We start from the raw sequence: 14,418 nt of genomic DNA on the forward strand, positions 1-14,418 counted from the left end.
TTTTTTATTTTATTTTTATTTCAATCTGTGGACATAAAAGGGTCGTAGAAACACTGAAGGCTTGGAGGAAACCATTGGATCTCTACTGGCTCGTGGCTGTAGATAATCTGGCTGAGAGGTGTTTAAGTAGGGCGGCGACCAGGTGGAACAGGTAAGCAATCAGGCGTGGCAGGTGAGCTGAATGAGTGTTTAAGCACAGCATGGACAGGACAGAACATGAACCATGACAAATCATCAAGAATAATAACTATCAAATATATATTACTGTTCCAGTTGTAGAAACAAGTGAGTTTTTTAGTCTTGATTTAAATAAACTCAGGGTTTCAGCAGTTGTGCAGTTTTCTGGAAGTTTGTCTAAGGCAGGAATGTCCAAAGTGCAGCCTAGAGGCCATTTGTGGCCCTCAGATTGGTTTTGTGTGACCCCTAATTTAGCTCACAATCACAGGTACATTTCAGCAACATTTTATCTCTGAGGATGGCATTTTCACAAACCAAATCTTAAAAAACAAAAGGATTCAATGCACAAAGTAAACCTCATTTATGAACCGGGTTTCAATGTTCATCTTAAAGTCGTAATTATAATCATTCAAGCCGTGTTATGTGTTTCGGATCTCCAATTTATTACAAAAACCTGACGGTTTTGTTTGGTTCAAATTTGATTTTTTTTGCATATTTAGTTTACTATTGAGCAGATAAAAACAAGAAAGCAACAACAACTTTATTTATTTTTAATCTTAATTTAGAAAGAAATTATTTTGTGGCCCCCCAAGAACTTTTAACTTGATGATTTTGGCCCTGGTGGCAGATCGCCTACAATGATTTTATTTTTCATTTTTTGAAGAAAAAAATTATTTAATTTGAGTTACAGTATTTATTTCCCCTTTTGGTTTAGTAGAAATAATTTTGAACGCCTTCCGCCTGGTTTACACATGTTGTTTACGTTGCTATGGAGACGGGGGTTCTCGAGCGCGTGAGGCGACGGTTGACGGAGTTAGCGGTTCAAATGTGTTGAGAGCTAAACGAGGCAAAAAACCTACTTTGTGTGATTCATGTAATGTTTCCCAAGGTAACCGCAGCCACTACACCTCCGTCTGCATACCTTCCACTAGCTGGCTAATAATCATTTCCAGACATTACATTTCTGCCGCTAACAGCCGGTAGCCTTTACTACAGTAACAATGGCGGCTCCCGGTGGTATCGTCCATTTAGCTCATCTAATGTTGCATTCGTTCGGTGCTCTCGACCGACGTGAGGTGACTGAGTATATATAAGGAAACAGAAAAAGAGGTGGTGGGGAATAATCTGAGGCTTTGATAGCGCTGACCACCATATCAGTGGCTTTGAAAGGTCAGTGATGGCGCAGGAAACAGACATTACAGGCTGATTGATGCCTCTCAGAGAGGATTTGGTGTTTCTTCTGTGTGTATTGTGGAGGCGGCAGTGTAAAATATTGCTCCTGTGAATGAGACGGAGGAATTTAATCGAGTCAGGCATCCAGGGTAAAGAGTTTTATTCAGTTCCTTTGATGGAGTATTCCCGTCCGTCCAGAGCCAGGCCATCAGCTCCCATAGCCTCACCATTACTTTACTCTCACACAGATTTACTGTTTATTTCTACCAAAACAGACCCAGACTGAGAAATCAATGGAACGAGGAACTGTTTTCTTCCCACAGATGGAGCTGATGCAATTTAAGTCCATCAGATGGAAAAGAAGGGAAAGGGAGTTAAAAGGGGATAATAATATATTCTTGTATATATTATTGAGGGAGAGAGAAAAGAGGGAGAGGAAGTCTCCTTGGGTGTATATGCTGTTAGTATCAGTGTTTCTGTTATTTCTGGTCACAGACAGAGGTGGAGGGCGATTCACTCAAGTTGCCCTTAGGGTAGACTCTGCAGAGAGTCCTGGGTTATCTCTTAACGAATAAACAGGAAAGTAAAAGGTCCAGAAGCATTTTATTGTTTTACAGCATGACATAAAAGTAGCTTTAAAACTAGGTGTAACTACTTTGCTCTTTTTCTGCTGTGGCGGGAACTGCTAGCTAAAATGTTAGTGGCTAACTCAAAAGAGCAAATCATACATGTTAGTTCTGCTAATGCTAAAACGCTATACCAGCAAAATGTTTAGCAGAGGCTAATGTATGCTAATTAATTAGTCAATGCTAACGTTAATCATGCTGATACCCACCCTGTATCAACTGTACAATATGTGTTACGTCATATTATCTTGACCTCAACCAGATCAAAGTTACTACACAGCTTTGCTGTTTTTTTAAGTGTGGACTGCTAACTAAAAGTTATTTAAAAAAGCAACACAATAGAGATGTAGGTAAAAATGTGTCTATTTCAGCTGTACTTTTAAGAGTTCATTGATGTTGGTTAACATTTATAGTAACTAACTTCTGATTCTTTGTAGTTTTTTTTGGTTAGTTTGACATGAAAATACCAGGATATAAAAGACCTGAAATCTGCAAATACTTGGGGCACTCCATGCCACGTTGCATTGATGCAGTAATTTATGCAAAAGGAGCCCCAACCAAGTACAGAGCAGTACATTAACATACTTTTCAGTAGTGGGCAAATTTCCATATTGAAAATCATCTTTATTGGTTTTATGTAATACCCAAGTATTCTGAGAACCTACATTTTGGGGTTTTGTATGAGAAATAATATAATTTATTGCCTGAAATATTCCACTCTGTTTATAATGAAGTTATATATTATATGATATTCAACTGAATGATTCAAGTTTTGGTGATATTACAATTAAGTTAACAGAGATGGTCCTGTATGACATTCAGTTAATTGAATCATGATGCAGTTAAAAAAAAGAAAAAATTTAAAATGTTGATTTTTTTCAGCTGTCTAACAGCAGTTTATGACCCAAAATGTGACTTTAGGATGTTTGTTTTTTTTCTGAAAACTGTTGTGGTTATCTGGAGGAAGGACTGAACAAATTGATTCAAAAACATCATTGCAATAAAATGTAATTACAAATGAACTCAGGCGTACAGTCTCGCTCCACAGACACTGCAAAGAAGCAATCAGGAGCAAACTTGAGCAGGACGGTTACTGTAGTTGTCAGAGAATTTGATTAAACTGGTTTTATTAGATTTTCAGAGAATGAACCGAGCTTATGTGAGTCAATTTTATTGTCCAAACACGGGAGGCCCGTTTCTAAATTGTATTTGTGTGGTTTGGAGCAGAAAGCCAAATATTCTCCTCTGAATGCAGTAATGAGGAGATTCAGCCTTCCTCTCTGAACAATATTGGGTGAAATAAACGCAACATGAGGATTTACTCAAGCAGAGCCTTCAATAAAACATCCCTCCTAAGAAGTCAGATTTCCTATTAGTAATTCAAATGTTTTGTCTTGTAAGCGCTGCAGTCACAGTATAAAGTGGGAACAAGAACATTTCATTGAGGCCATGAAAGGATTTGCTTTCTTCTGAATTAAGCTGCCATAGATGTTTGGTTCCAAAACGCAGAGCTCTGCCTTTACCTTCTTCAATTTTTCACTTCTGCTTCTCTTCCATGTGGAAACTCACAGCTTGGTCTGTCTAAGGACTGTGGGAGCCAGGTATGAATGTTAAATCCCCCCCAAAACAACACTGCTCTGTGAGGGTGGTCTATAATTCATTGCTTGAATCTTGTTTTTTATAATAAAAGAAGCTGAAATTTTGATGAGGGAGCTTTAAATATTCACCTGACAGCACAAGGCCATCTTGTAATGCTGAGTCGAATGTCTCATAAATCAAATAGTAGAGTGTGATTGTGTTTCACTGGTAAAACACTGGGAAGTACTGACCTTTTTTTTTTTTTTTTTCAGAATTCGGACTTTAATCTTCTGAGATCAAAAGTCAAAATTCTGAGATTAAAGTCAGAATTCTGAGGAAAAAGAATTGACATAAAAGTCTGAGTTCTGTTTTTTCCCAGTGGCCCTAATCCTCTCCCAAACAGAACCTTTCCCAGGAGCTCATACTTTTCCCAGTATGAGCTCCTCATCACCACTAATGAGGAGCTCATAAGTGGTGATGAAGAACTCATTAGGAATAATTTCTGCATCTGTTCCTCCTCTTTCTGTGAGCAGATCCTTGGATTATATGCCGACCTCGACGCTTTCAGCCATTTTCCAAACGTTCCCCGATTCACAGGTCGGCAGTCAGGGTGGAAATTAGCGCTCCATCGGATTTCTCTTTGTTACGACCCGGCTCGTGAGCCGCAACAAAAAGCCAGAGAGGCACGGCCCTCAATAAAAGAATACAGTCTTTATTGTACAATCCAAGCAAATAAACAGGACCAGCATCGACAAGCGGGTGCCCCTCCCCCCCGTGTGGTCGGTGTCATTGCTCCACGGATAAGCCCTGCGAAAAGAAAAGAAAGGTCAAACAAACCATCCCAAACCAGGACCGGGTGGGCAGGCAGCTGGGGGAAGAGCCACCTCTGTAGAATCAAGCTGGGTGGAGAAGCCGGCTCAGCTCCAAGCCAGATTCAGCTCCTGTCCTCTCTTCTCCACGCGCTGAAGCAGGCTGCTTATATCCCGAGGACGCGCTGGGCCTGGCAAATCCTGGTCCCGCCCCTTCTGCTCCGCCTCAGGACAAAACACAATAACTGACGGACGTCACACCCCCACCCACAAAACATGGGTTCCCACAAGGGAATCCCAAGTAAAAAAAAAATAATAATAATAATAATAAATAAATAAATAAATAAATAAAAATCATCCAGATCTAAGATGCATTGTCGTTTACAATACAGGGGCACGAGAAAGCGCATCAGCAACTACATTATCTCGTCCTTTTATGTACCGTATATCCAAAGAAAAAGACTGCAAAAAGAGCAACCAACGAACCAAACGTTGATTAGGACATTTTAACGTCGTCAAAAATGTAAGCGGATTATGATCCGTATATACAACAATAGGAGCACCACCCCCCAAGTAAACATCAAAGTGCTGCAAAGCCAGGATTAAAGCAAGTGTCTCCTTTTCGATCACAGAGTAATTTAATTGATGTTTGTTAAATTTTTTTGAAAAATAACTGACTGGCTTGCAATTTCCCTGGTCATCTATTTGTGTCAAAACTGCACCTGCACCCACATAACTGGCATCCACATGGAGCTGAAAAGGAACACTCAAGCGTGGGGCAGCCAAAACCGGAGCACAACAGAGAAGCTGCTTTACCTGCTCAAACGCATGCTGACAAGAAGGAGACCAGTCAAACTTGGCATCCTTAGAAAGCAAGTTGGTTAACGGGGCTACTACCGAAGAAAAGTTTTTACAGAAACAACGATAATAACTGACCAGACCAAGAAAACGCATGAGATCCTTTTTTGTAACAGGAACAGGAAAGTTCTGTACTGCTTGCACCTTGGCTGCGACTGGGCGCACTTGACCCTGCCCAACTACATGGCCGAGGTATGTCACGGTTGCTTTCGCAAACTCACACTTAGCAAGATTAATTGTAAGTCCTGCCACCGACAAGCGAGTAAACAAGTCGTGAATGCGCTCCATGTGTTGTTCCCAAGTATCAGAATAAATCACTACGTCATCTAAATACACCGCGCAACCTGGCATATCTCCCACCACATAATTCATTAATCGTTGAAAAGTAGCGGGTGCATTCCGAAGTCCAAACGGCATAACTGTGTATGAATACAACCCAGAAGGAGTAACAAACGCAGCTAACTCCTGCGCACGTTTTGTCAGAGGAACTTGCCAGTACCCTTTAAGCAAGTCAAACCTGCTAACGAATTTAGCCGAACCAACTTGATCCACACAATCATCCATTCTAGGAAGTGGAAATGAATCGGGCTTTGTGACAGCATTTAATTTTCTATAGTCTGAACAAAAACGGAAGGTATTATCCGGTTTAGGAACCAAAATGCAGGGAGATGCCCAACTAGACGAAGATGGCTCAGCTATCCCATTATCCAACATATATTTCACTTCTGCATCAAGACATTTTCGTTTCTCCATGTTTACCCGATAAAAATGTTGTTTTATGGGACTCGCCTGACCCACATCAATATCATGTTCCAACCAAGTTGTACGCCCAGGAGTATCAGAAAACAAACCCGGGAAGCTATAAATCAGCTCACTCAACTGTTTTGAATGATGTTCAGAAAGATGTGATAATAACACATCCAATTTCTGCAGCGACTCCGAGTTGGAAAGACGCCCGTGCGTCATGGCGCTGTCCAAGGTACCAGTCTCCTCGTTAGAACAAGTGGCCATACAAACCTCATTAACCGCACAAACTGGGTGTATGTCCTCGGGAGATTTTCTTACCTGATCTCGCGCATAGTATGGTTTTAGCAAATTCACGTGGCACAACTGCGTGGTTTTTCTGCGCTCAGGCGTTGCAATGAGGTAGTTCTGATCAGAGAGCCGCTTTAACACTGTATACGGGCCGGAAAACTTCGCTTGAAAAGGAGATGAAATAATGGGACACAGTGCCAAAACCTGATCCCCGGGCAAAAACGAGCGTTCCACTGCTCGACGATCAAACAAAGATTTCATTTTATGTTGGCTAACAGACAATTTTTCTTTAGCCAAATTCCGCGCTGCATACAGTCTATGCCTAAAGCCGTTCACATAGTCAATGAGATTTTGGGGTGGTTCTGGTTCTTTCCACTCCGCTGCCACAGCTGCTAAGGGACCCTTAACGGTGTGTCCAAACACCAACTCATTTGGGCTAAAGCCTATGCTCTCCTGAGTAACCTCCCGAGCAGCCAACATCAACCATGGCAACCCATCCTCCCAATCCTTCCCCAGTTCTATACAATAAGCACGGAGCAATGACTTTAAAGTTTGATGAAAACGCTCCAACGCTCCTTGACTTTCTGCATGGTAAGCCGTAGATCTGTTGTGTTTAACACGTAGCTGTTTTAGTACCTGGCCAAAAAGACGTGAAGAGAAATTTGTACCTTGATCCGACTGAATAGTCTGTGGAATGCCAAATACAGAGATGAACTGAGAAAGAGCACGCACCACAGATTTTGCTGTTATCGTGCGTAACGGGTAAGCCGCCGGATATCGAGTACTTTGGCACATAACAGTTAACAAATAGCAAGCCCCAGATCGCGACCTTGGCAAGGGACCCACACAATCAATGATTAGGTGCTCAAACGGTTCTGTTGCAACAGGGATGGGTAATAAAGGAGTGGGTTTCAAAGGTTGGTTAGGCTTTGCAGTTAGCTGACAGACATGACATGTCCTAACATAGGAGGAAATATCCCTCTTCAAACGAGGCCAAAAAAAATGTCTAAGGACTCGGTCATATGTTTTTTTTACACCAGCATGTCCAGAATCATCATGTGCTACTTTCAACAGTGCCTCACGATATTTAGAGGGAACTACCACTTGAAACACCGCATGTTCCACAGAACCAAAATATGGCACCCATCTTCTCATTAGTACAGAGTTTCGAAGAAAATACGCACCTTCGTGGTCTGACACAGCCCCCTCCGGACGAACCTGTTGAAATAATTCTTTTAATGAGGAATCTGCACGTTGGTCAGTTATCAAATCAGTACTAGTGACAGGAAATGGAAAATCAGCAAGAGGCAAAAAGGACTTGTAGTCTTTATTTTCCTCTTGTGCGTCCTTGTCACCGTTCACTTGAGAGCGCGACATAGCTCGAGTCACAGCACAAGCAGTGAAAACGTTCGACAATTCACGCTCATTCTCCTCTTGTCGATCCAAGTTTTGAGACTCCGGCTCACTGCCGACTGCGGGTGTGGGTGATTCATCTGTCCACATACTGGAACCCGCTAGATCATTACCCAAAATGACCGAGACCCCGTCAATAGGTAACGCAGGTCGCACCGCCAACAAAGCCTCTCCACAAAAAAGCTGGCACTCCAAAAACACCCTGTGGAGAGGAACCAACAAAATATTCAAACCCATATCCCTCACCGGAATACAGTTGTCCGTCTCTGTGTGCTCAGGGAGAGGCAATACATCCGCCTGAATAAAAGAATTAAACGCACCAGTGTCTCTAAGTACTTTCACAGGTATTTTCTTTTCACCTTTTTCCAATGATACATAACCATCTCTTATAAATGGTAAATATGATTCCACAGACTCCACGAGCGGCGATTCCTTTCGTTTCTCTACACCTGTAAACACAGGTGCCGCTAAACCCGCCCCCTCTGGTCTAGACTGAAATGTTGGAGTTCTAGACTTAAATAGATGGCAATCCGCCTTCCAATGACCACGCTTATGGCAGTAGTTACAACGATCATTACTGTCAAAAGAACCAGGAGGTTTAACTTCCACCTTACGCAAACCAGCAGGACGGCGAGAACTATCGCTTCGCCCAATGTCCCCCCTGAAACCACTTGCTGCCGGAAACTGGGATTTATGGGTCAAAACGTAATCATCCGCGAGCGCCGCGGCTGCAGCTGCCGTCTGAGCTTTCTGTTCACAAATATAAGTAGCAACCACCTCAGGAACTGAGTTTTTAAGTTGTTCCAAAACAACAAGTTCACCTAGCTGCTCAAAGGTTTTAACTTCTGCTGCCGCGCACCACCGCATAAAATGCATTTTAATATCTCTGGCAAATTCCAGGTAACTCTGCTCAGAGTTTTTTCTGCAACTCCGAAACCTCTGCCTATATGCCTCAGGCACCAACTCATAAGTTTTTAAAACAGCAGCTTTCACCTTAGCATAGTCATGGCAATCAGAGTCAGACAACGCAGAAAAAACTTCTTGAGCACGCCCCACAAGCACACACTGCAACAACAGCACACGTGCAGAATCAGACCAGCTGCGCGCCTCAGCCACACGCTCAAAAATGACGAAAAAAGAATCTGGATCAAGTTCATTAAATTTAGGCAATAAACGTAAATTCCCAATGACATCAAACTCCATATCAACTGCCTCAGAAGCGACGGAAGAAGAACGAGAGACTCCAGACGCAACACTCTGTTTAGCCAAATCTAACCGTGTCCGTTCGATCTCCAACCTAGTGTGCTCTGCTTCCAGTTGTACTTTCATTTTGAACTTATCGTGTTCAAACTGTAACAACAGCAATTCCCTATGCTGCTCAAATGTTAAACCAGGAGGTAAAACAGTGGGTTTAGCTGTAATCTGACCAACTGAGCTGTGCAAAATGTCCTTCTCAACTAAATTTGCGACCAAAATGGACTTCACATTCTCTTTAGACCGTCGGCCATCAATTTCCACACCGTAATGTTTTCCAATCTCGAATAATTGCTCTTTTGAGCAACCTTCCAAAAACTCCTCTGAGGGAGAATCAAAAAATTCAGAGAGAGAAGTCATGATCATTTATAACAAAACGCAAACAGTAACCAGGGAAAAGTGCCAAGTCGTGTACCCAAAAGGCAGACTGAGAAACCCCACTATTCTTACCTATATACAAAAACTTACCTAACAGCTGATCCCTAGTCTTCACGCTTTTCGGCGGCGGGTTGTTACGCACCTTAAACCAGCGGGCCAGAAAGGAAATCTATACAGATTCCCTGCCTAGAATCCCACGGACGTGCTCCCGAGATAACTGTAAACAGTTAACACTAACCACCTAGAAGCGACACTACCAAGACAACGATCAGATGAAGCCCAAAGGAGCCACACCTCTACCGCCTATCAGGGGACCAAAGCTGCAAACAGGTGTACACGATGAACACTCACCCACTGATTACAGAGGAAGAAAAAAATAAAAATAAACGAAACGCCACACCCGGAGAAAACAAACAAACAAAACAAACCACGCCATCCAACAACCACAAAAAAAAAAATAAATAAATAAAAATCCAGAAACCAAATCTTAACCAAAAACAACAAATTATCCAAACGCAACCAGGTTCAACTAACGACGAGCCCCCATTTTGTTACGACCCGGCTCGTGAGCCGCAACAAAAAGCCAGAGAGGCACGGCCCTCAATAAAAGAATACAGTCTTTATTGTACAATCCAAGCAAATAAACAGGACCAGCATCGACAAGCGGGTGCCCCTCCCCCCCGTGTGGTCGGTGTCATTGCTCCACGGATAAGCCCTGCGAAAAGAAAAGAAAGGTCAAACAAACCATCCCAAACCAGGACCGGGTGGGCAGGCAGCTGGGGGAAGAGCCACCTCTGTAGAATCAAGCTGGGTGGAGAAGCCGGCTCAGCTCCAAGCCAGATTCAGCTCCTGTCCTCTCTTCTCCACGCGCTGAAGCAGGCTGCTTATATCCCGAGGACGCGCTGGGCCTGGCAAATCCTGGTCCCGCCCCTTCTGCTCCGCCTCAGGACAAAACACAATAACTGACGGACGTCACACTCTTTCTACGCAAAGATTGCCCCCTGCTGAGAGGACGACAGCGGTAATGAGCCCCTTTTTGTGCTGCTGCACTAAGTGGATCAAAAGCATGAAGCAGAACTCAAAAACACAGCATTTCCTGAACGCAACACATAAAACTTATATGTGCAGCAAATGCAGCTGTTAAATTTACACCGGCATTAACTTACTGCATGTACCTGTATTTATTTTCTGTATTAATTTGCACTGCAACATATTAAATTCAAGTAAAATGTAAAAGACTTTAGAAAGCATTTTGTAAATAGCTATTAAAAATACGACTTACGCAACAACAACAAAAAAAGACAAAATCTTACCAAGTATTTTTGGTCTAGATTCTAGTGCAAATGTCTTAGTTCACTTGAAATAAGAATAAAACCAACTTACAAGAAATGTTTCATCAAGAAATAAGAGTTTGTTTTACGTCAATAATTCCTTAAAATCGAAAAAGTTAGTCAGTGAAATAACATTAGAGCACCGTACACTGAAAAAAGAAAACATGAGCCTTAAAAAACGGAGTTAATTATTACAAGAAATCATATTAAGTTTATCCAAGTAAATATATTATGTTTATAAAGCTGTCCTGTTAAACAAATGTAAATAAATTTAATTTGCCAAACTTAATTTGACTACATGCAACAAATAATTTTTTTTATCTCAAGCTCCATTCTCTTTTTTCAATGTGGAACAAGACATTTTAACTTACAACATGGGAAAATGTCTTGTTTCACTGGCAGATTATTTTACTTATAACATTTTCATTAATGTTAATAAATTATTGACATAAAACAAGCTCATATTTCTTGATAAACAGCCACTTGTAAGTTAGTACACTTGAAATAAGACTAAGATATTTGCACTAGAAACTAGACCAAAAATACTTGGTAATATTTTGTGTTTTGCAGTGTAAGTACTCAATAACTAATCTTAACATTTGATTTTATATTGTAAAATGATGTCATCTCACAAAAAAAAGGAAAAGTAGGTACAAAGACTTGTTTTTAAGACTAAAATGAAAAAAATTACTAAAAAATAATTCCAAAAGAACAAATTTAGGCAGAATAATTTTCTGAGAATTTATTTCAAGTGATTTTAATACATCATCATCATCATCAATAATCAATCTGCAGAAAACCTGATCATGTTACCCTGACTTAAAAAATAATATAATATTTTATGATTCTCAAACTCTTTTTCTTTGGTCAAGACAAGCAAAATGATAATTTTTCTTAAACATAATGCCGACCTCGTAAGCCTGTCACGATAACAAATTTTGCTGAGCGATTAATTGTCTCAAAAATTATTGCGATAAACGATAATATTGTTTGAAGACCTTTTTACACTGATTTAATGGAAATGACATAATAATGCATGCGATTTCTTGCCAAAGATAAATACACTTTATTTTCAAAAGAACACTAGACACTGAAACTGATAAACAAAATAAACAAAACAACCAAAAACAAAAATAAAATGGATTCTCAGTCTCCATTAACAAAAAATTTATTTTAATAAAAACTAAACAACATAAAGCCAAAGTGGAAATAAATACTGAATTCAACCAAAAGACTGCATATTATGAAGTCTGTATATTATGTTGCCCTTCAGTAATAATTAGATTTAAATAGAGAAGATGGGCACATCGACTACCTGATGCAATAGTTCACACTACATGATTTTTTGCCCCGATTTTCCCCTTACGACAATCTTAGAACGTTGTTTGTTCTAAGATTGTCGCTTACGATTTCATAACCGATCATCCCATAGTGTGTTACGGTAGATCATCGTTGCCGCTCCGATCTAAATCAGGGTTTTTTCCCCGCTGGGAGCTTAAGGCAGCCTGTTGAATGTGACAGGCAGCCAATCAGAAAGCGCGGATTCTCCTCCTTCTTTCTGAGGGGAAATTACGGAGGGGAATCCCAAACAGCTGACACGGTGCAACCCGAGATGATACTTGGAAACAACATTAATGTTTATTTAACATTTCGTGCAAAGAATATAGAAATGACAAAGGGAGGAGTTGGAGCGAAATTGCTACCGCAGTTGATAAACCCGGTAACTTTTCAGCTGTTCTTCGTTAAGGTGGCATAAATAGGTTCTAATGATTTTCATTCAGTCAGGACTTTACGCTGACACTAGCCACATGCATTGCAGGTAGATTGTAGTAAAGCATTGATTAATGCCTGGTTTTAAAATTAGTTCACTGGAATTGTAGCCATTATTCTGTGCCCATTGTTGGACACCACACGGCAGGACCGAACCGATCGAACCGTTATACCTAGGATTTCTGTCGGCTAATGTGTGGTCTCTCAAGTTTTGAAAATGGGCCGACAGCTCTAGGTGCGCTGGGCTTTACACTAAGGAAATGAGGAAGGCAGTCAGTGGAGAGCACCGGAGTTGAGCCTTTTTTCATTCAGTGTCATCAACAGAAAGAGAAAAAGACCGGAAGAGACGATAATGCCGATAATTAAAATGAGGTTGATAGTTTTAATTTATCATACGATTAATTGATTTATCATTTATCGCGACAGGCCTACGACCTCGGTATAGAAAAACACATCACAGAACGTGTAATTTATGCTGAGCCGACATCTCATTAGAAGAGACCCGTTTCATTCATTCATTTAGCAAAACAGTCTGAGAGCAGCCGTCAGAGTCTCAGCAGCGGCTGAGAAGTGATAATCCTTTTTGCAACCTTATCTCCTGCCAACACCCCCGTCCTGGAGGCAGGCGGCCGTTGGACGGGCGACATCAGAACTCAGCGGTCCAGGTCCGAGACGATTCAGAGGATCATGGCCAGCCAGCCGGCCATCATGGCCACGCCGCCCATGGGAGCCACTTTGCCCAGGCTGGGGTCTCCGGTCAGAGCCTGGTGGTACAGCGGGCCGCAGAACATCCCCATCCCCGCCAGGAGGATGGTACCAGCCTGGAAAATAGACCCGTTTTCTAATCCGTATACATAATTTAAGGGGTGATTAAAGGCTTTTTGATGTAGGAGTGAGCATTTATCATATCGTTTATCATTTATCGTGTTATTGCGATAAACGATAATATTGTTGTTTTGAGACCATTTTCAAGGAATATAATGTAAAGGAATACATTCTCACAAATATTGTGATAAAACTTTAAGTTTGTATCGCCATCCATACTCTGTACTCACCAAAAGAGGTTTTCCACAATGTGCAGCACCCAGCAGGGCCAGGCTGTGGTAGAAGTGGTATTTGTTGGCAGTTTCATAGAGCTGAGAAATAAATATAATAAACATAAAACATTTAAAACATCTCTTACATGTAAAGCCAATAATAATGATAATAAACACAGTAAATGCATACCATTATTCTGTAGTCATCCGGGTCTTTGTTTTTGAAGCCTAAAATGACATCAGGAAACAGTTGTAGTTGAACTACTGCTATGGAGGCGGATCACCTTGATTACAAAATAACTTCATTTACACGAATAATCCAGTAATTGGTACATTTTCGAGAAGCCGATGAGGGTATATTCCTAACATACATTGATTAGGCGTAAAGATTTTTAAATGCCAATAATCAGAGCATCTCAAAACGATGGGAAATATAAAATAGTCTGTTTTACGGTCGGAGACTGGAATGGCGGGCATTAAAATGACAGCCCTTCTTGATTTTTGTAAATGTTACATTAAATAAAATCACTTTATAAAACGTCTGAGTGTTATTTTCTTACCGTGAGCTCCGTAAGCCCCAGCTCCCACCGCTGCAGTCCCGGACAGAGCCGCTAACCTCCGAACCAAAACAGACGCCATGTTTTCCTCCCGGCAGCCAGTGATGACTGTGCTGCCTTCACTGTCACTATGTAAATCTCCAATGTCTGCGCCGCCTTCATTTCAATTAGCCGTTCCGTGGTTTAATGTAATTCAGCTACAGAGTTAAACGATTTTAAAATGAAGTTAGCACGTCGTAAAGCTTAATATGAGATATTTAACTTATAATTTTAAAATGTTTTGATGCCAACTCCAACTTACCAAATCCATCTAATTAGCAAGCAAACGCAACGGCACTAGGTGCTGTCATGTGAGCCAAAATGGCGGCTCAGATGCCACAGTTTCAACGCCCAGGCCGGTGAAATTAAGATACTGTTCTTGA

At 41.2% G+C, this 14,418-nt stretch overlaps 2 protein-coding genes across 2 annotated transcripts; both read right to left on the bottom strand.

Moving 5' to 3' along the window:
* Positions 1–4,174: 4,174 nt before the first annotated feature.
* On the bottom strand, positions 4,175–9,736 carry LOC111610853. Its single transcript, XM_023345856.1, has 2 exons — positions 7,441–9,736; positions 4,175–4,588 (listed from the first exon to the last, which is right to left on the bottom strand). Exons 1-2 carry the CDS (start codon positions 9,287–9,289, stop codon positions 4,449–4,451), a joined length of 1,989 nt encoding a protein of 662 aa, XP_023201624.1. The 5' UTR covers positions 9,290–9,736; the 3' UTR covers positions 4,175–4,448.
* Positions 9,737–12,757: 3,021 nt separating this feature from the next.
* tmem256 (transmembrane protein 256) lies at positions 12,758–14,102 on the bottom strand. Its single transcript, XM_005815855.2, has 4 exons — positions 14,000–14,102; positions 13,630–13,667; positions 13,458–13,538; positions 12,758–13,223 (listed from the first exon to the last, which is right to left on the bottom strand). The coding sequence occupies exons 1-4, from the start codon at positions 14,076–14,078 to the stop codon at positions 13,080–13,082; spliced, it is 342 nt and encodes a 113-aa protein (XP_005815912.1). The 5' UTR covers positions 14,079–14,102; the 3' UTR covers positions 12,758–13,079.
* Positions 14,103–14,418: the final 316 nt, after the last annotated feature.

This window comes from Xiphophorus maculatus, chromosome 14 (assembly GCF_002775205.1).
Source record: "Xiphophorus maculatus strain JP 163 A chromosome 14, X_maculatus-5.0-male, whole genome shotgun sequence".
Taxonomy (NCBI): Eukaryota; Metazoa; Chordata; class Actinopteri; order Cyprinodontiformes; family Poeciliidae; genus Xiphophorus; species Xiphophorus maculatus.